General features: G+C 41.5%; 1 protein-coding gene across 3 annotated transcripts; it reads left to right on the forward strand.

Moving 5' to 3' along the window:
• The first annotated feature begins 2,083 nt into the window (after positions 1–2,083).
• txlnba (taxilin beta a) lies at positions 2,084–11,943 on the forward strand. 3 transcript variants are annotated; one of them, XM_080513703.1, is made up of 9 exons: positions 2,084–2,184; positions 5,786–6,002; positions 6,085–6,267; positions 6,787–6,981; positions 7,171–7,290; positions 8,412–8,486; positions 10,102–10,194; positions 10,518–10,613; positions 10,730–11,943. In XM_080513703.1, exons 2-9 carry the CDS (start codon positions 5,796–5,798, stop codon positions 11,672–11,674), a joined length of 1,914 nt encoding a protein of 637 aa, XP_080369829.1. In that variant the 5' UTR covers positions 2,084–2,184; positions 5,786–5,795; the 3' UTR covers positions 11,675–11,943. The 3 variants fall into 3 exon arrangements, with proteins under 3 accessions (XP_080369829.1, XP_080369831.1, XP_080369830.1); XM_080513705.1 differs by lacking the exon at positions 8,412–8,486 and adding an exon at positions 8,534–8,608; XM_080513704.1 differs by lacking the exon at positions 2,084–2,184 and adding an exon at positions 4,140–4,276.
• Positions 11,944–19,437: the final 7,494 nt, after the last annotated feature.

The following is a 19,437-nucleotide window of genomic DNA, read 5'->3' on the forward strand; positions in this document are numbered from 1 at the left end:
CACAATCATGGCACAAATTAAATTGTGGTCACATCTCTACACACAAATGTTCAGCAGTGGACACACACGCACACACGTCATTCTGCTTCTGTTCGCCTCGTGCCGACTCAGCAGTTTTTTCAGTGTTGAACAATGACGAGACAGAAGAAAAGAAGAACATGAGAATAAAGTTCATGAATATGAAGGGAGCTGCTGACAGCGAGCGGTCGGCTCCGGACACTTTCATGCAGGAAGCAGCTGACAGTCGCCTGAGATGCAGAACAGTCGCGGGACTTCAGCTTTGAGGTGAGATCAGAGCCGAAGGCCCTGTCGCCGAGCTGCCGGTGCATCGACCGCAGCGTTTCCACGACGACGCTTCAAGTGAAAAACGTTTTTGTGTTTCCGTTTGAGAAAAGTTTCACGCTCCGGTGGCTACGTTAGTGCACAGGAGAAGTTTTGTGGAGGTTTCACAATTTTAAAATTGTATTTATGTTGAGATTGTAGTAAATTTTGGTGGTAATTGTTTGATCTTTGCGACACTTGCATCATGTATACTCTGCACCACAACAAGGAAAAGCCTCAAAGTTTAAACTTAAAGGTTATTATGTCACTATTTAGCAGTCTGGCCCACTCAGGATGAAATGTGTCCTCTGAACAATTTTTTTTTTTTTGTAGCCGAAAACAAAAAGTAAGTTGATGCTCATTTAATGTGCTGCTACGGTGCCACATTAGCATAGCTGATAACACCTGCATTAATCCACTAATGCATAAGCAGTAACAGAACAGCCCCACCAACACAGGAGTGGCATTACTTTGTAGTTTTAATGTGAAACAACCTATATGAGTGAAGTCGAAGAACTACTAATGTTTGTGTGGGTCGGACTGACTTCTAGCCTCACTGAGAAAATTCAGAGAAATGAGGCATCGCAGCACACAGGGGTGAAAAGCTCAAACGTCCATTCAGCTTTGTTATTCTTTTACAATTTAAATGTTTTGAATCCAAAGGTCAAAATGATCTTGCACGTACACATTCTGTCTCACCAACGGAGGTGCTCGGCGGAATACATATCAGAGTGGGTATTGATTACAGAAACAACGGTTACTAGGAGACAGAGTGGTCTTCAGGGTGTGACTGCGGCTTACCGGGCCTCTTGTGTCTGTTTGCCTTAATTGATCTTAAAGATATTCGAGTGAGCTTCTTTAATTAAGGCTTTATTGAAGGTGACACATGAGTGCAGGATGTAAATGTGACAAAACAACGTGTGTGTTGTATTTGATGCCATGTAAATAAAGTTGAATTGAATTGAAATGTGTGTGTGTGTGGGGGATATCTTCGTAGTAACCCCCCCCCCCCCCCCCCCACGCACACACACACACACACACACACACACACACACACACACACACACACACACACGCATACACACAAGCACACGCTCTCAAATGTTGGAGCGACTGACGGCTCACTGCTGCCACCTGCTGGTCACCCACATACTTGCACCTGGCTGACTTCATGGTTATATTGGATCTCATTACCCAAAATGTAATAGTCATGGTATTATAAAAGATTCTAATGAGGATGTTCAAACTGTCTGTATGAAATTTTCAAGGGCATCTGAACGTGCCCTTTGATTTAAATTAATTAGAAATTTTTTTTTAATAAAAGTTGGTGTAGTCAATAACTAATGTGCCAGAAGTTTAGCAGAAAACCTGTTTAAGGGCTAAAATGTGGAGACTGAAGCTGAAGCAAGATGCTTTGTGCTAATGGTTGCTAATTGTTGTGATTTTAAAATTGTTTCTTTATATTGATTTTCTTTTCAATCCTTTATATGTATACACATTAGACATTGTAAATAGACTTAATGATGAAACTACTATACTTTAAATGTAACAATGGTTATATGGTTGTGGGCTTTTTTTTTAATTAGAAATGTTTAATCCAACCTCTTTTTTCCTGCTTGTATATTATCTGACTGAACTGAACCGACCTGTTGAGTGAAACGGCTCTCGGGGATTTTCTGTTCCCTTCCAAGCAAACATGTAAGAGTACAAACACTCATGTGGGCCTGAGCCGAGAGCCTCTCGGGTTATTTTGGGGGTCAGCTGTCATCTGTCCCGTCAACAGGACCCTCCTCCTCCTCCTCCTCCTCTTCCCCCTCCGCCTGCTGCTGTCTTTCCTTCACCTCTTCTCCTCCACTGCTTCTGGTAAGACTCTTCATTTATTTTCCGCTTTTTCAGAAATACTCCCTTCATATTGCCAACCTTCATGTTCCCTCATGTTTCCATTTAGAATGGTTAAGGGAGAGAACTTGATTGAATTTTTTTTTACCTATTTTACACGATTTTACAGTCTCTTTAATGCTATTAGCTACATCTGAAATGTCCTTGTACTCGTGTCGTTTATTGGATCAAAACTTGATGATAGATTCAAAACTAAGTCACAAGGAGGGATCATCATGGCCGCCGTGGCTCGCGGACTTCACTCGTCACTGTTGCTGTTTGTCTGTAAATAACCTGCTGCAACTTCAAGTCACTGTGGTAATCACATGTATTTAGACTGAAAAATCACAGCTTAAATGTCACTTCTACCTCTTCTCAATATTTCTTTGCTTGGAAACTGTTTTTTTAAAAACAGATAATCACATTGTTTTACAAATGTCACATTAATAATGTATTAGACTATAACAAATGCCATGCAGAACATTTAAGACCACATAATAGAAAAAATAGGTAATTTTATGGTATTTAAACTCTACATTAATCCTCTTCCTGTAAAACTTAATGTTTCTGTGTTGTAAACTCTATTAGGATATTCCAGTCATACTAAAAAAAACTACTTATTTCAAACTAGTTAAATAGTTTCTACTCTACTTAAAATGAGGAATGTTTGTATCTGAGGTTACAAAGTTGTGTTTGTCTTTGTTTGCTTTAAAAAAAAATTATTCTTTAGGTTTTATTGACCTTAAACCGAATTATTATCCACTAAATCACTGAACTGTCACAAACCATTTCCCGTGTTGTTGTTTTTTAAATTGAAGAAATGAAATATAATCAACTGTTTATATTGTGGCCAACAACTTGTCATCCAAGTCACAGTGAGTGGCTGTGGCAGAGGAGTGGGCGGAGCCTAATGTGGCCTTTTGGTGGGGGCAGGGGTGGTCAAACCACCAGGGGGGCAAAATAATGAAGAAGAAAATGTTATTGGACACAAACACAAATTCCCATGTCACTGTATGTACAGTGTATGGGGCTGTAAGGAGGGATGGCCATATTTGGAAGCTCTCAGAATAGATGACAGGTGTGTGTGTGTGTGTGTGTGTGTGTGTGTGTGTGTGTGTGTGTGTGTGTGTGTGTGTGTGTGTGTGTGTGTGTGTGTGTGTGTGTGTGTGTGTGTGTGTGTCTGTCTGTGTGTAGAAGTGGACACAGTCGGGGGAGGGGGTTGAAATAGCTAAATTTAGCCCTGTGAGATATAATAATGGTGGCAGCCATCATGTTGCAACAGAGTGGTGAGGATTGATAGCAGACACACACCCCCCCCCCCCCACACACACACACACACACACACAGACACACACACGCGCGCGCGCGCACACACACACGCACACACACACACACACCTTTCTCCTCTTTACTTAAACTTTACCAGATTGTAACTATATTTATCTTGAATCTAAAAAAAAAAAAAAGGAAAGAAAAAGAAAAAACTATTGTAGGATGGAAAACATTTTGATCAATCAGACTCCACAAAGTCTGTAACACAACGTTTCCACACATATAAGATGTTTACATACTTTCTGGGGACATTTCACCCACATACATTCATTTCCTACAGATTCACTCTAAATTCAACTCTAATTACTTGTTGCATTGGTTTTACTTTATTCTGACTCAGAAGTGAAATGTCCAGGAAAAGACATGTTTTACATCAGTCAGTGCAGGGATAGAAAGTTTCCATAACATCTTATTCATACATGCACACGCACAACCACCTACAAACTCTTGGATGCAACATATGTTAACAGAGATATATATTGAGATACATGTACTAATGTAAAATTTCCTCCGGACTTACTCTAAACTCAATCGTTTCTCTTTGTCAGACTACAGGTTTAACCTATAGCCTGTTCGAGACAGCTGTGGCTCATTGGCAGAGTGGTTATCTCTTATTTGGAAGGTTGCTGGTTGGATTCCTCATCTCAAACTGCTTCCATTGGATGGATGTAGCTCCACATCCATCGGTTTAGGGTTGCCTTGAGGTCAGAGGTGGAATTTGGATCAGATGATCGGAGGTTCACAGGTTCGATCCTCAGACAGATCACGACTGTGGCTCCCTGAGCAAGACCCTTGACCCTCATCAGCTCCTTGGAGCACTGTAATATGGCTGCCACCACACCCTAGAAACAGAATGGCTCTTACCCTAACTCCAACCTTAACCCTAAACATGGAGGATCTGTGCCTTTATGAAAAGATAATAAAGGACATTAAAGAAACAACCTAACCCTAAATCCACATCTTGAACCATTAATGACTTGGCAGAAACTGTGATGTTCTTCATTTTGATCAGCTCTCACAGGTAAAGTAAGTAGTGTCGTCTCTGCTTTATATACGCTCAGACGGCCAAAGGAAGCAGCAGCGAGCTAAATGGAGCCTGGCAACGCACAAGGATCTTTAATGTTGCCTCCATTCTGATTCCCAAAACAGCATCTGAGCATTTTGACCGCTTTGCATCAGTTGACTGAACCTCACAACAATATGTAACCTGACCTCTGTCGAGAGCCTGCAACAGCTGCGTTAGACATTTGTAATCACAGAAACAAAGAACAGGTCGTAACACGGATGCTTGTCAAACCATCAGGGACAAAATATATGTGGTTTGCCACATCAGTGACCTTACTGAAAACAATAACAACCCTCTGCATTTGATAAAGGTTGTTTACATGGTGTTTCAAGTGAAAACACATTGTTTTCTGCATTTTTGTTTCAGAAAAGTTTTGCATTTTCTTGGCAACATTTTGCGAAAGATGTCATGATGGGCCACTAGTGGGTGCTCTTGGTTGTTTCTTAATGAAACACATGCAGGCAGAGAACAATACACTTGGAAGTAAACAGACATTTGTACTGACAGACAATTAAGTTGAATTGTTATTACGCTGACAGTCAACTACAAAACTACCAAGTCCCAGGAGAACATGGACTGGGAGTCTTGACACTCTGGAGGAAACATTGTTCTTATTGACCATCTGCTCATGCAAGTGCACAAGAACTATTTAGTTGAGCGCTGGTGCGAAAGCACAGTAGCAGCATTTTCAAAAAGTTGCATTGTCAATGGTTCCAAGCGCCGTTGTTGTGTAAATGACACCCAAAATGAAAGTTTTACATTGTCGTGTAAACGCTGCTTTAGTTTTCACATAACACCGTGACTTTGGATGCCCCCTAACCCCCCTAACCCCCTCACTCCCTCACACAGACTTCCAAATCCATTATACGTCTGTCTCCTGCTTACCGCCATTTCACCATCATACACATGGTGCAAGATATGAAAAATAGCATATGTTGCAGAAGGAGTGTGGCATCCCTGGCATGTTTCTTTCAGATCTCCAAGTTTGCACAGTGTGTGCAGTAATCCGGCTACAGGTTCCGTGATACACGACTTCTGAAAGGCTAGGTTGCTTGTAGCATCATTTCCGACGAGATCCTTCCAGTGGGCATCAAACTCGAGCGCTTCTCAATAGTCTGTTTCACTGTGAAGCCATTTTCACATGATTGGTTGGGATTACTGAAGTATTGATGTTCTCTGTTATACCAGAACACTGAGGATGGAGAAAGCAGCGAAGGTGTTGGTGCCTCCTCAGACGGACAAAGTGTCCCCTTCCCTGGGCTCCAAGGCCAATGAGGGTGAGGTGGCGACTGGCGCCAGCGTGGCCTCCTCGTCTAATGCCTTTGACACCATGGAGGTGTTCGGCCGACGGCTGGAGGACATAATCCGCACGCACGGCTCTGCAGCCGGCCTAATGGACAAACAGGTAGCTCGAGAACCCTGCCGACTCTCACACTTCGCACACAGCGGTACCTGGATGTCGTTAAGTGGGGGTGTCTTTGTTTCAGGGCGCGATGGAGGCCGAAGTGGAAAAGATGAAGAAGGAGGAGCCAAGCGTCCTGCAGCAGAGGATGGCCGTCCTGCTGGAGGAGCGGCAGCAGCTGCACGCCGAGCGGCGCAGCAGCATCGCAGCCCGCTGCAAGCTGGAGACGCTGTGCAAAGAGCTGCAGTCCCACTACAACCTGCTGAGGGTACGTTTGAATGGCTGTGGACGGCTGGCGCCCGGTAGACGCTCATCTGTGTGTGACATTTGATGATGAATGATGAATTAATACGGCCACTGTTATGTTTGATTAATACAAAAAAAAAAAAAATCCCAGGAATTCGACTCATTTTGGTATCAGTGGTAACTATTTCCTTAAATTCCTGCATTTCAGCAGACTACATGGAGGTGGAGCCTGAGCATTTTCAAAAGCCTGCGCTTTTCCCTTTAGGGGCCGTTTTCGAAAACTTGCATAAACAGATACTCTAAACACCTCAGACAGCAACATTACAGAAATCAGAGTACTTTTAGCATTAGCCTTTATCTATGATTAGCATTGGAACCCTTAAAAGAAAGCATGTTGATGGTCTATCTCAGCTGTTTCATTGTGATTCTTGCATACTAAAGTGAATACAATGTTTATAAAATGAGAACGTGACACTATGAAGTTGGATTAGGATTGAAGCCGCGAGCGAACGTTTTTTTTTCTTCTTTTCAATCCATGCAGGAGGAAACTCTTCAGCGCTGCAAGGAGGAAGAGGAGAAGAGGTCGGACATCACCTTGCACTTTCAGAGCATGCTGAAGGAGATCCAGAGTCAAATCGAGCAGCACAGCGCCCGCAACGACAAGCTGTGTCACGAAAACGCCAACCTGACCGACAAGCTGGAGAGCCTCATGTCCCAGTGTGAGACGAGGGAGGAGGTGAGCCGAAGAGGGCTTGTTCAACACGCTGAGTGTGTCGATCATTTAAAGTGTGTTCAGTCGGCTGGAAATGTGCCACATAAGACAAACCTACCACTGTTGTCATGGAAATCCAAATAACTGTGACTCTCAGAGCGGATGAATCAATAACCATGTGATTCCAGCTGATTATTTGAAGTTTTCTTGCAGGGCTTGGAGAAAATCAACAAACACCGTGACCTGCAGCACAAACTGACCGAAGCCAAACTGCTGCAGGCCAACGCTCTGCTGACGGAGGCCGAGCAGAAACACAAGAGAGAGAAAGAATATGTGAGTACCGGTACTCATTTATGTTGAAAAATACAAAAGGTTTGATCAAGATCAAGAAGTAGGAATTCCTTAGTCTGCTACTCTACTCATAACCCTCTGCTGCAGATAACATTGGGTACATTTGAAATAGTTTATTTTTCTACTAAATATACTAGACAAACTAAATTTAATAGTCTAAATCAACAAAATTGGAGACATTTAATTTAATCGGAAAAATTACGTTTCCTTCTCTAAAACCTTTTAGTTTACCTTCACATGGAGGTGAAACCTCAGCAAAGACCCTAAAATATAAACCCCTAAATGTCAAGCAAAGCTTCAGTAAATGGATAAGCATTTTTTTTATATGTTATTGAATATTACTGAATTAATAGTAAATATTGTGATCATGAATATTGCTATAAGGTATATACAGTATGTGTCTGCTATCATTTATCAAAATCAGAAACATAACAGTGAGACCAGAGCTGAAAAATCGGTGATCCCGCCATGAAAGTGAATTTGTAAAAACTCCCATAATGCAACAGCCATAGAAGTTTTTTGCATATTTCACTGTATTTTGCACCAGAAGTTTTCACTAAAAATGGATTCATGTTGAAATTGTAGTCATTTTCGGTGTAGGAATTATTTGGTTTTGTAAAAAAATAAACATTTTCATCACGTACGCTCAGCGCCACAACAAAGAAAACTTAAAAGTTTGAATTGAAATGTTATTATGGTTCTATTTTACAGCTCAGTCTTCATGAAATTGAGCTGCGCATGAATCCTGAACTAAACTGTGCCTGACACCTCTGATCTGAGAGAGATAGAATATTAATGGATAGAATATAAATACTCTGTAATCCCAGAGTCAAATACTCAGATATTGAAGAATCATTTGTATTATTTGGTCCTTTTATAGCTGATTTACACTTTTTTTTTCCTGCATGGCCACTGGTTGCACCTGATTCACATTTCATTTGTGCTTTGCTGCTCTCTACCTGCTGTTATTCATTGTATTTTCGATACATTCGCATTATATGTATTGCTGGCGGCAGTTTGACAAGCCTGTACTGTACCTACATGTGATGTGACTGTGTGTGCGGTCGTCTTAGATTGACCGTGTATTGTCTCTGTCACCGTAGTTGCTTAGGGAGGCTATTGACAAAACAAAGAAATGCTGCACTATGAAGGAGCAGGAGCTGGCCATGAAGAAGAAGGTAAAGAAACGCCTGTAATGTGTCTCTGTCTGTTCTCTTCTAACCAGTTACTGGTTCAGGCTGCTGAGTGGAAACTGCAGGCTCAAACACTCAAAGAGCAGGGGACTGTCATGCAGGCACAGGTGACTATTCACTGACAAAACTAACACCTCCGACATCAACAGGTCTGCAGCCAAGGCAGGAAGCAAGGTGGGAGGTCCAAATGCAGCTTCATCACAAACAAAACTGACGACAACACTAATTGGCATTAATGGTCATTTTTCACACAAACATCATATATTTAGGCCCCGTTTTAAGAGAAAAAGCATAATCCTTCAGTTTTTGCTTCAGAAAATGTTCACGTTGACACAACTATGACTATTTAAATGGAAACTGGAAGAAACTTTGAAAACAATTTAGTTAGCATGTTGGGACATGATTTGGCGTAGGCGTTTGTTTTTGTAAAGGAGTCACATACACAGTTTGTTTCAATGTGTTACTATACACTAACTCTACTAACTAAAACCACTCAATGTTATTGTTGAAGTTATAATGTACCATTGACGGTAACATCTTTTTATTTTATATGATTTATTCTTATATATTTTCACATAGGAGGTATTGAATGGAATGTTTTTTTTTAATGAATTACATTCAACAGGAATCTAGAACTATTTAACAGCTTGTCAGAGAGTTCTGAGTTTGTTCTTCAATGTCGACTGCAGCAGCAAGTTAAAAGGTCTCAGTTGGTATTCTATTTCTGAAGCAGAGCCTGTCGGCCCATTAGGCAAAGGCTATGGGGAGAGTGGCCTCCAGGGGGCGCCACAAAAACATCTGGAATAAAGTTCACCTTCAAAGAATAATTCTATTGAAACTTGTAATTACTATTTACTTTTAAAATGGAAAGGTTCACTGATTCAAATGTAAAGCAATGGACAATCAATATTCATAGAAATGTTTATAGCAAATGTGTGGAGGCGTCTTTACTGTTGTGGATCATTAGTAAAGATAAAACCTACTCAGGTGTTACTTTGGCCTAATACACACGTTCATCATTCATCTTTTGGACATCTGGCGAGGGTTTTTCCTGCTTTAATAGTTAATCAATATGCTGTTCCCTTTTGACCCCTTTATATGTGACATTTTTAACCCTATTGGTTCGATGTGTCAAAAATGTTTAATTTTGTTAACTCTGTCATTGTGAAAGGGCATAATATTATTTTTAATATTCACCTTGGGATTACCACACTTATTCATTTGTGGTTTCCTGCTTTGTGCATCTGCAAATGAACATTTCACTGTAATGACAATAAAGTTGTATGTATTTCAATATGCATAGATAACATGTATCTACTATGTTTTGTTTTGGGGGTTTTTTCTGAGAATCATAATTTTTTAGTAGATTTTTCTTGCTTTTTTGAGCATGTCATTTGGGTCACGTGTTATCTTATAAATTAAAAACAATGCTACTCAATTTCTTTTATGACTGTATATAAATCGCCAATGTCAGTGGGCACCATATTAATTCCCACCTGGGCCTCTGTTCTACAGTTGAATACTGAAGATCTGCTTTTGACCTTTTGCAATATTAACTTCATATGCTTTGCCTTTTTTTTTTGTTTTGTTCGGATCACAGTTAACCCTCTACGCTCAGAAGTTTGACGAGTTCCAGGAGACGCTCGCCAAAAGCAACGAAATCTACATCCGCTTCAAAAAGGACATGGACAACGTAGGTGGTGACGAGTGAAGGTTTTGTTGGTGTGAATGAGGTTCTGAAACTGAGACAGTCCCTCCAGGATCTCGCAGCCTTTCTTTCTGAAAATTGTGGGTAAAAATATCTTAAGCCAATTTTCTTCAAAAACCGTGAGCGTTGAGCAAGTGGTACGGCGTGATGAGGTGTAGAGTCACGTATCGTGGCCTTGTAAAATATTCCAGGATTCTCTTTCATTTGCATTAATCTTTCTGATTGCCAGATAACAATTTAATGGAGGGACTGCTTAAAGAAGTAAATCAGGAAAATCGACATATATCTTGTTTTGTTATTTCTTGAAGATGTCGGAGAAGATGAAAAAAGTGGAGAAGGAGTCAAACGTGTGGAAGACAAGGTTTGAGAACTGCAACAAGGCTCTGAACGATATGATTGAAGAGGTATGTTGATTTTAAAGTTATTGTCTAAAACATTTGAAAGGAGAAATCTGAGGTTCTACACTTTCAAGATGTCACCAATTTTTTTCTTTGGATGATCTTAATTCCTCTTCTTCCAGAGAAGCGAGAAAGGAAAAGAGTACGAACTGTTTGTCCTGAAGATTCAGAAGTTGGAGAATCTGTGCCGGGCCTTACAGGAAGAGAGGAAAGGCCTCTACAGCAAGATCAAGGAAGTCCGCTTGTCCAACTCCAACATCTCATCCAAGTTCCTTTGTGCTTCAAACCTCGATGAGATCCCCGACTTCAGCCACGATGACAAATCTGCCCTCTTGACTCCCAAAGAGATCCTGGAAATGCAAGAAAAGGACGAAGTTCTGACGGAGGACATGAACCGTCTGAGGATGGAGCAGGCCAAGCTGCAGGAGTTCGCCGAATCCCTCCTGGCAACACCTTTTGACAACGAGGACGAAGAAGAAAGAGACCTTGTTGACGATGTGGTTGCCTCTGCTTTCGTCCAGTTCACGAGCAAAACTCAAGTGAAAAAGGATGTGGATTCAGTCCCCGAGCACACAACCAAACCTGACGAGCTGCTACCAGCCGAGGAGAAGCAGACCGAAGCTCCCACAAATGAAATGATCCACGCAGACCAAAAACCAGAAGAAAATCAGGCACACATTGAGGTCCGAGAGGTGCAGCAGGTGAAACCCGTCGAGGATGGCCAGTCGACTACGTCGGTACCAACACCGGAACCCGAGAAACGGATCGAGGAGAGCCAGTCGACCGAACCGTTACCTCCACCAGCGGTGGAGCACGTCGAGGTTAATCCACCGACCAACCAGGAACCTGCCGAGGAGATCGTGGAGGAGACTGGTGAGGTGAAGCCGCTGGAGGACGAGAAGCCTCAGCAGCAGCAGCAGCCGGTAAAACAACCAGCAGAACCTCCCGTATTGGCTCCGCCCACTGAAAACACACCCACAGCAGCAGCCGCCTCCTCCAATCCCGACGCCTCCAAGAAACAGGCTCCAAAGAAAAAGAAGAAGAGGAGCGGCAAGAGCGCTAGCTAAACCTCTAGATGAGTCGTGGGTGTGATTTTTTTTTTTTTTTTGAGGATTGTGTGTTTGTGTGAGTGTATATGGAACCATACTGTGCCTCTGCGGCTTCATCTCAGAAAGTTTAAGCTCTTTGGTTTGTCCCGGCTGGTGCAGCTGAAGCTTTTCCCATCGAATCGAGATTAAATCTTATTGACCAGAATACCCACAAAAATGTTCATGAAGCAAAAAAAGTCTGTGCCTTATGTCACGCAAAAACTCTAATAAAGTGTTTTTTGACTAAACTTGTGGTTTTAGCTGATTTGACTTTCATTTGTACAACATGTTCACACTGGTATAAAGTTATATATTCTTTTCTTTAAGGCCTCGTTTACCTGACGATGTCAAGTGAAAACGCACCGTTTTGTGTTCACACAGCAACATTTTGTAAATGATGTTTGCCGTGGAGTCGCCATTGTTAATGTTTAAAATGCATTGTTCTCTGCGTGAATGTGCACAAAAAACAAACACCACCCACTGGTGGCCCGTCATGCTAACCATTGTTTTTCAGCTTTTCTGTCATTTTCATGCGAACAAACATCATTATAAAAATTTTCCCACGTAAATGATAATTTTTCCTGAAACAAAAACGCCAAAATGACACGTTTTCACTTGAAACATTGATGCATAAATGGGGCCTGAATGTAGCTTAGTTTCATGCAATCGACACCACTTACTGAATTTCAAAGATTTCCCAGGTCAGTTTGTTTTGCTTCAGAAATATTATTTATGTATGAATAATACATCAACTATACCGGATATAAACATGCAAAAAGGCTTGCAGCTTTGTGTTTAACAACTTAACTGCACATTTGTTGGCCTCGTCACGATAAGGGATTTTTTGGATTTCCCTCTTTGCAGGCCTACTTGAACAAAAACGTTTCTCTGGGCCTCTGATTTGGCGACTGGGAAATGTAATTTCAGTATAGAATCACAAGATGGGGACAGAGTTCTTCATTTTACTTCCCTCAAGCCACATGAATTGCTCAGGTACTCTACTGTATGTAATGTGCAAAATACTCACACACAGTTGTGCATTCATCTTCTTCAATTTGAAAATGTGGAACACAATCATCCATGAAATATACTTCACATACTTGTGGGGGCTGCATATGACATATAGGAGCATATTGAATTGATTGATCGGTCTTCTGTGGATAAAACTCACTGAACATTATTCCATTATCATCACGTCAAATCTTCATTCTGAGTTTCTGCTTTGACCCAAAGTGGCTCGAAAATGAGTTTCATTGTTGAATAATCTCCATATCTTAATAATAAAAGGGTGCATGACTGAGAGGTTAATGTAACAACACATGTCAGAGACTCTGAAACAGCGTGAATATCAAGAAAGAAAATTAGTAGACCAGATAAGAGGAGATGGTGTATTTTATTAGGTTGGTGACACATTTTGTGTCACAAAATTAATAGAAAAAAAAATCAGAAAGAACTGAAATACAAGACCAAAGGACTGTATAGAAATTTGAAGATAGGAGCCTAATGGAGAGGGGAGGAGAAGAGGATGTCGATACGGGAAAGGCGAAAGATTTGATTTGAGGCAGACGTGCAGCAGGTTTTCATTGAAGATTTCTGACCTTATGACAGAAGATAAGAGCTTAAATTAATGAGGTGGTGTGACACTAAGGAAGATCTGAGGCTCTCATTATTACATTAAAGCTTAGTTAAGAAATAATCTTGTCCTTACATTGAAGTTCAACGAGTCATTGAGGGAAGGAGTGTAATCAACGTCGGCCACGGATTTCAGGGTGTAGAAGTTGTCATGTGTGCATTTGATGGAGCGTTCAGTTCACACAACTGGATCAAATGCCCGGAGTCAATTTTGGGCAGCCATCTTTTCATTTATTAACTTTACGGTTTGTTGACTATGGAGCCAAATTGTAAGTCGTCATCTTCCATTTTGAGGGATTGCTTCAGTTGTCGCTGGCTGATTGTGTAGCCGTCGTCTCAGCTGAGAGTTCATTGCATCGGATTGTGCATTTGGAGTGGAGCCCAGATCTTTTTAGATTTACATCATAATGGTGAATAGAAAAGCCGACCAAAAGAGTCAATTTTGCAATTTTCCACCAAATCAAAGCCTCAAAACATGTTTAACCTTAAAAATGCGGCGAACCCAACTTCTAAAGTTTCAATTAAACTTTGTTGTCTGTCTACACACAAATCTGTGTACTATCTATTCTCAGAGCAAGTGAAACTCCAAGCCCCCCCCCCCCCCCCCCCCCCCCTTTAGTCTCTGGCATCCCCAAAGGAGGTAGTGGACCTCAGATTGAGAAGCACTCGTCTACTTGAGAGGTAAAGTTAAAGTACGTCGGCACACGTGAAGGTTTTGTGTGTCTGTGAGCCTGCAGCTCATGCTAATAACTGCTAGAACGTCGCTGGGTGTGAGACGTGCCGGTCCCAGGGAGATGGTTCGTTTAATGTGAGGCTTTGATGTAAGAGTGGATTATCGTGAGGTCAGCAGGTAGAACATTAAAGTCTCCTTCTCCTCTGTCTGTCAGTGTAATTTCACACGTTTCGGTGTTTCAGGCTCACGATACTGAAAACACAGCTCGGCTTAGTTTAATCACCCACACAAGGAGAAAGTCGCCTCCTGCATGAGGCAGGCGTCTCGCATGTTTCCTAGAGATAGGCAAGCCTCAAACTGTCACAGTGTGTGTGTGTGTGTGTGTGTGTGTGTGTGTGTGTGTGTGTGTGTGTGTGTGTGTGTGTGTGTGTGTGTGTGTGTGTGTGTGTGTGTGTGTGTGTGTGTGTGTGTGTGTGTGTGTGTGTGTGTGTGTGTGTGTGCGCTGCTTCACCTTCTCCACTTACCAACTGACATTGTTCAACTTCAAAGCTGAAAGGATCTCCAGCGTTTCCTTTTGATCTGACTCACTGACTATTGTTGATGCTTTGGATGCTGCACGGACGTCACCGTGGACATCCTGTGTATTTTGACCGCTGAAACTTCTTCAGCAGTTGGAGCTACAGGAGCTCACGTTAAAACCCAGGTTATGAAACCATCAAAGGAGAAGAAAAAAACCTCTTTCACCGGACCGGAGGTATAATGTATCTTGTGACGATGGAGAGTCGTAATACATGTGTGATAGGATCAGCAGAAGCCCCGGGGCCTGAACTCCACAGTGGACGTTTTGATTTGCACCACCTGATCAACAGAGAGTAAAAAGGGAAAGTGAACCTTTCCTTTGAATGTGTTTATGTTAACGTGAAGTTTGTTTTAAAGAAGAAAAGATAAGAGGTGTGACTTGTGACTGACCTCAGGTCAGCAGTTTGCTCATCACCCTGAGCTCACGTGCAGTCTGAGCTGAACCTGTATCTACAGAACTGTGTAAAAACAAGCACTCTGATGATTTCTGCAGCACTGAGGTCTTTTTCGCCGTGAAGTGCAGCTTTAAAACACGAGCTTGTGCACGAGTGTCACCGTCACACCTCAGATCTCAATCACTGCCCGAGTCTTTAGTGTCTCACTCTCCTGAAGACTGTCCTTTCTTTATAGCTCCTCTTTCTTTTGATGAAACAAACTTTTTTACTGCGGTTTCTTTACTCCAGAATAAAGCCTTAAAAGGCAGCAACTGCTACAACAGTGGGTGTTTCACAAACTGGCAAGTCATCAGCAACAACTAAGGTGAGCATGGAACCTTAGTTGTTCCACTGATGTCCCAGTGGGTTCTTGTTTTGAAAGGAGAGGTCCAAGAGCGCAACCTGCTCAGAGTTCATTGTGTATTATAGTAACACTCAGTCCGAGAAGGTGGGAGGAAAATGACAGGCTGCATAGCCTCCTACCAGACCTGGCCTATTGCAGGGATCAAAAACAGCAGACATGTCCAAAATCAAATTAAAAAAGTCTCAACAAAAATACATCTTAACAAGTTTGCAAAATGTTTCCATATCACATGGACAATTGACATTGACAAAGTTATATGAGTCCTCATGATAGCATGAGCTAGCACATTACCTGCAAGCATGGTGGCTAATGCTAACAGTCAAACAACAAAATCACATTCAAACTCACCAATTCAGACAGGATAACAAGTCCCACCACATGGAGCAAAGGTTCGATGCTAAACTCAGGAAATAACATTTCCGAAGCAAAAAGTGTGAATCAAAGTAAAATGGCTTGGAAACTGACATGGAGCTGCTGTCCATTGGTTTCTCTCCCACAGTGAAGACAATGACGCCAGGTCAACTTTGGAGCATAATTAATTTAAGTTCATTTAATTTCTTTTCTTTTTTTTTTATTTCGGACATAGTCAACAGTGCACATCAATCACTCAAAGATACTCACTGTTTGTTTGGTAAAATAAGCAAAGCAGATCAATTTAATCATATTGCATGTCTGAAAAGGAGAGGGACCAAGTATAACCCAGCAAATCCCAGCTATTCTCCATCTCCATAAATGCTATGACGATGAATCAATTCATGTCAAAGCTATTATATTAAGACACATTATCTGAAGAAGTTTGCTTCAGATTATTTATAAACATGTTTAATGCTTGTCAGAGGAGCAGAGGTTTGTTGCCGCTTCTCATTAGTTCATGAAGGCGTTTGTTTAACGAAGCACTGGCACACAGGTTTTAGAGCATCTTCCTCCCACTAGATGAACTTAATGAGTGAGTCGGCCACTCACACTTATCGGTAATCAATCAAATCACCGCCACTGGTCTTCATCTCGGAGGTTTGACTGTCTCCGCTCGAATTCATGCACTAATCTGTTTCATCTGCCTGCGCTTCATGTTAATCTGCGTTTCTGTGCAGCGGCTCAGTGTGGATGAGAGCGCAGCCAAGTGTTTGATGTGTGTGTCAACGGGGAGATTAGCGCCGGTTAACGTCGCCGTTCACCTCTGTCAGATTCATGTTTCCGTCTGGCAGACGCAGCTCTGTGAGGAAATCCCCATCGCAGCGAGGGAGCAGTGAATCGACACGCCCCCTCCTCCCTCCTCCCTCCTCCCTCCTCTCTCCTCTCTCCTCCCTCCTCCCGTTCCTGTCCTTGATTGAAGTCCAGTCTGACGGTGAACATCGTCACTGAGGCCCGATGGCGAAGACTGCTGCTTGTTGTATGTGGATGATGCATAATGTTTAACAGAAACTTGGTTGATTCAGTGCGAGTTCACCACAGTGCTTCTATACGTCTATACACCTTCGTCCAGTTCAGGGTTGCTGAGATGATCATACTTTGAGCAAAGGTATGTTACACCGTAGACTGGTTTCTAGGTTTCTGCTTAATCATTGAGGGGAAAAAACTGACTTTAGGATCAAAAATAACTGCAAACGCTTGTTTTTTGAACTGTGCCCATGCATGCAAAACGGATATAGAAAAGCAAATTGATAGAATGAAGTGCTAAAAATAAACACAATATATTGTGAAACATGAAATTGTGAAAAAGGTCCAAAAGACAAATGTGTACACAGGCAAAAATTGTTTTGAGAACAGTGTTCATTTTACAAAAAAAGGGAAGAAATGCTAAAAATGATGTCGTTAGCATGCCAGACCACAAGTTGGGGATGTTGGTTGTTTAAGTAATGAAACCACACACATAGAGAGAACAATACACTATAAACATTAGTGCACGCAAATTAATTATTTTGGAATTCAACAACCAAAATAAATGTTACACGTGTAATATTGACAATACTGATAATGTTACAATGTAAGGTTTTTTTCTTTTTTCATGACTCACCACCAAGTTGTATTTTTTAGTCTAAAGAAGAATCCGTCACAAACATTACAAAAAACATTTAAAAAAATGATGGAATAAAAAAATGCCATAGATCTCCATAAAAAGACACAAAAAGAGAAGAATTAGATGTGAAACAAATCTTGTAAAGTAAAAAGATACTGTAAAATTGACAAAATGTGACATTTCAAAATGATCAGAAGCACAGAAATAAGTGGAAAAATATATATTTTTTAAATTGTTACAAAATCTTAAAATGAATAGAAATAATATTAAAACAAATCCCAAAACATGAGAACAACAAAAAATACCAGAAACAGGAAAACAAGATGTGTCAACAGATACTAGAAAACAGACACGACTCAACATAAAATCAAAATACTAATGGAGTGAAGCTAATTTATTTAATTTCTGGTGGTAATGTGATGTGTGGGCTCCTCATGGCGAGGAATCATGGGCGTTGAACGCTGCACCGTGGCGTTTGCTGGGTGTGGGACCTCAGCGGTGTTTCCTGTTAGCGAGTCGCCATATCAGCGAGTCCCGTCATTATCGACGCAGTGTGTAATAACGCTCCCAGCTCAGCGAGCAGCCGATGATGTGTGTCCGCACTGATGGAGACGCTATCTGCTGAATGCATGTAATGAACACAAAGACACTCGCCTCGTCGTGCAGCCGCTGATGTCGATAGCAGACATTACTCTGTGAATTGGAGGCGATGTGGTCGGACAGCGAAGCGCGGTTGTAATTTCTGCCTGTCAGGTCGTCAGAACGGGACGGCCTGACATGCCACACAGACGTGATTCTCCTCAGTGGACTGGTCTCCCACTTTGATTGTCAACCCTCTGTTGACCATGTTCCTGCTGACTGATTTGTTCTTCAGCCAATCAAAACTTCAATTAAGGCTCGTCGCTTTGTGCCACGAGACTTTTATGGTCAGTGGAGTCGCTGAAGTTCATTTCACCTTCGACACAGTGGAAGCAGATGTTGTGAGGTCGTCACGACGAGCTGCGTTAGAACAAACAGCGCCACACTGTCTGTGGGTAAACGACATCACGTTAGCCTGAGAGGTTGTGCGCCGTTCCGGTCGGAGGGATTTCATTCCCATTTTCTCCTGACAGTCTCGAGCAGTGATCGGCTTTGAGAAAATGGGTTTAAAGTAACATAACATTTCTAAGCTGAAGGAGTTAAACAGGAAAGAAGCGCTGGAGAAGTGACATATTTTTCAACATAAAACTCAATGCGGACTAACAGAAATTTAAATGTACGTTTTCAAAGTAAAACTTTGTAGCCTAGTGTTTTCGCGATGAAATTACTAACTAATCACTGCGGTCAACTAGGTCCTGTTTACATGATGTTTCAGCTGAAAACACAAATGTAGGAAATAGATGTCAAGCAACGAAAGGAATATCTAATAAACTTGAAAATATAACCAAAAAAAATACAGTTGAAGGTGTAAAAAGCACCAAAGACACAAAGAAAGAAATAGAGAAAGGATCAGAATTACTTCAGAGAAATGATAAGATAATCAAAAGAGACAAATGAGTGGAAAAACAGACATTAACTGAGCCCATTACAAACAAAGAATTAGACTAATGCTCCATTTAAAGAACTGAAAACTTTTTTCCCAAAAGGTTTCGTGACAAAAAGTCATCATGTAAACATAACTACTGTGACTTTGTGACAACGGTCTATATAAATGTAATATAAACTTTTTCAAAAGTCCTCACACTTTGGTACATCTATTCATCTTCTATCATCAGATATTATTCTACCTCCAGACGAGTGTGACCTGGACAGTGTGACACTCGTTCTTGTCTTTGTTGTTTGGACATGAAAACGTTTAGCTGGCTGTGTGAAACCGCTCAGTGTGAAGACTGCTGCCGTCGCTCCGCTACCGCCCGGGAAACATTATGTGTTTTCACTTTTGACTTTGAACACTTGATCACTGGAGCTGCACCTGCTGGAGAAACGCACATTTCATCGTCGGAACTCGTGTTTTCTGCTTTGTGCTTTCTCACCTCTTCTCTTTGTCACGACTGATTTCCCTAC

The sequence above is a fragment of the Blennius ocellaris genome (genome assembly GCF_963422515.1).
Source record: "Blennius ocellaris genome assembly, chromosome: 18".
NCBI lineage: Eukaryota > Metazoa > Chordata > Actinopteri > Blenniiformes > Blenniidae > Blennius > Blennius ocellaris.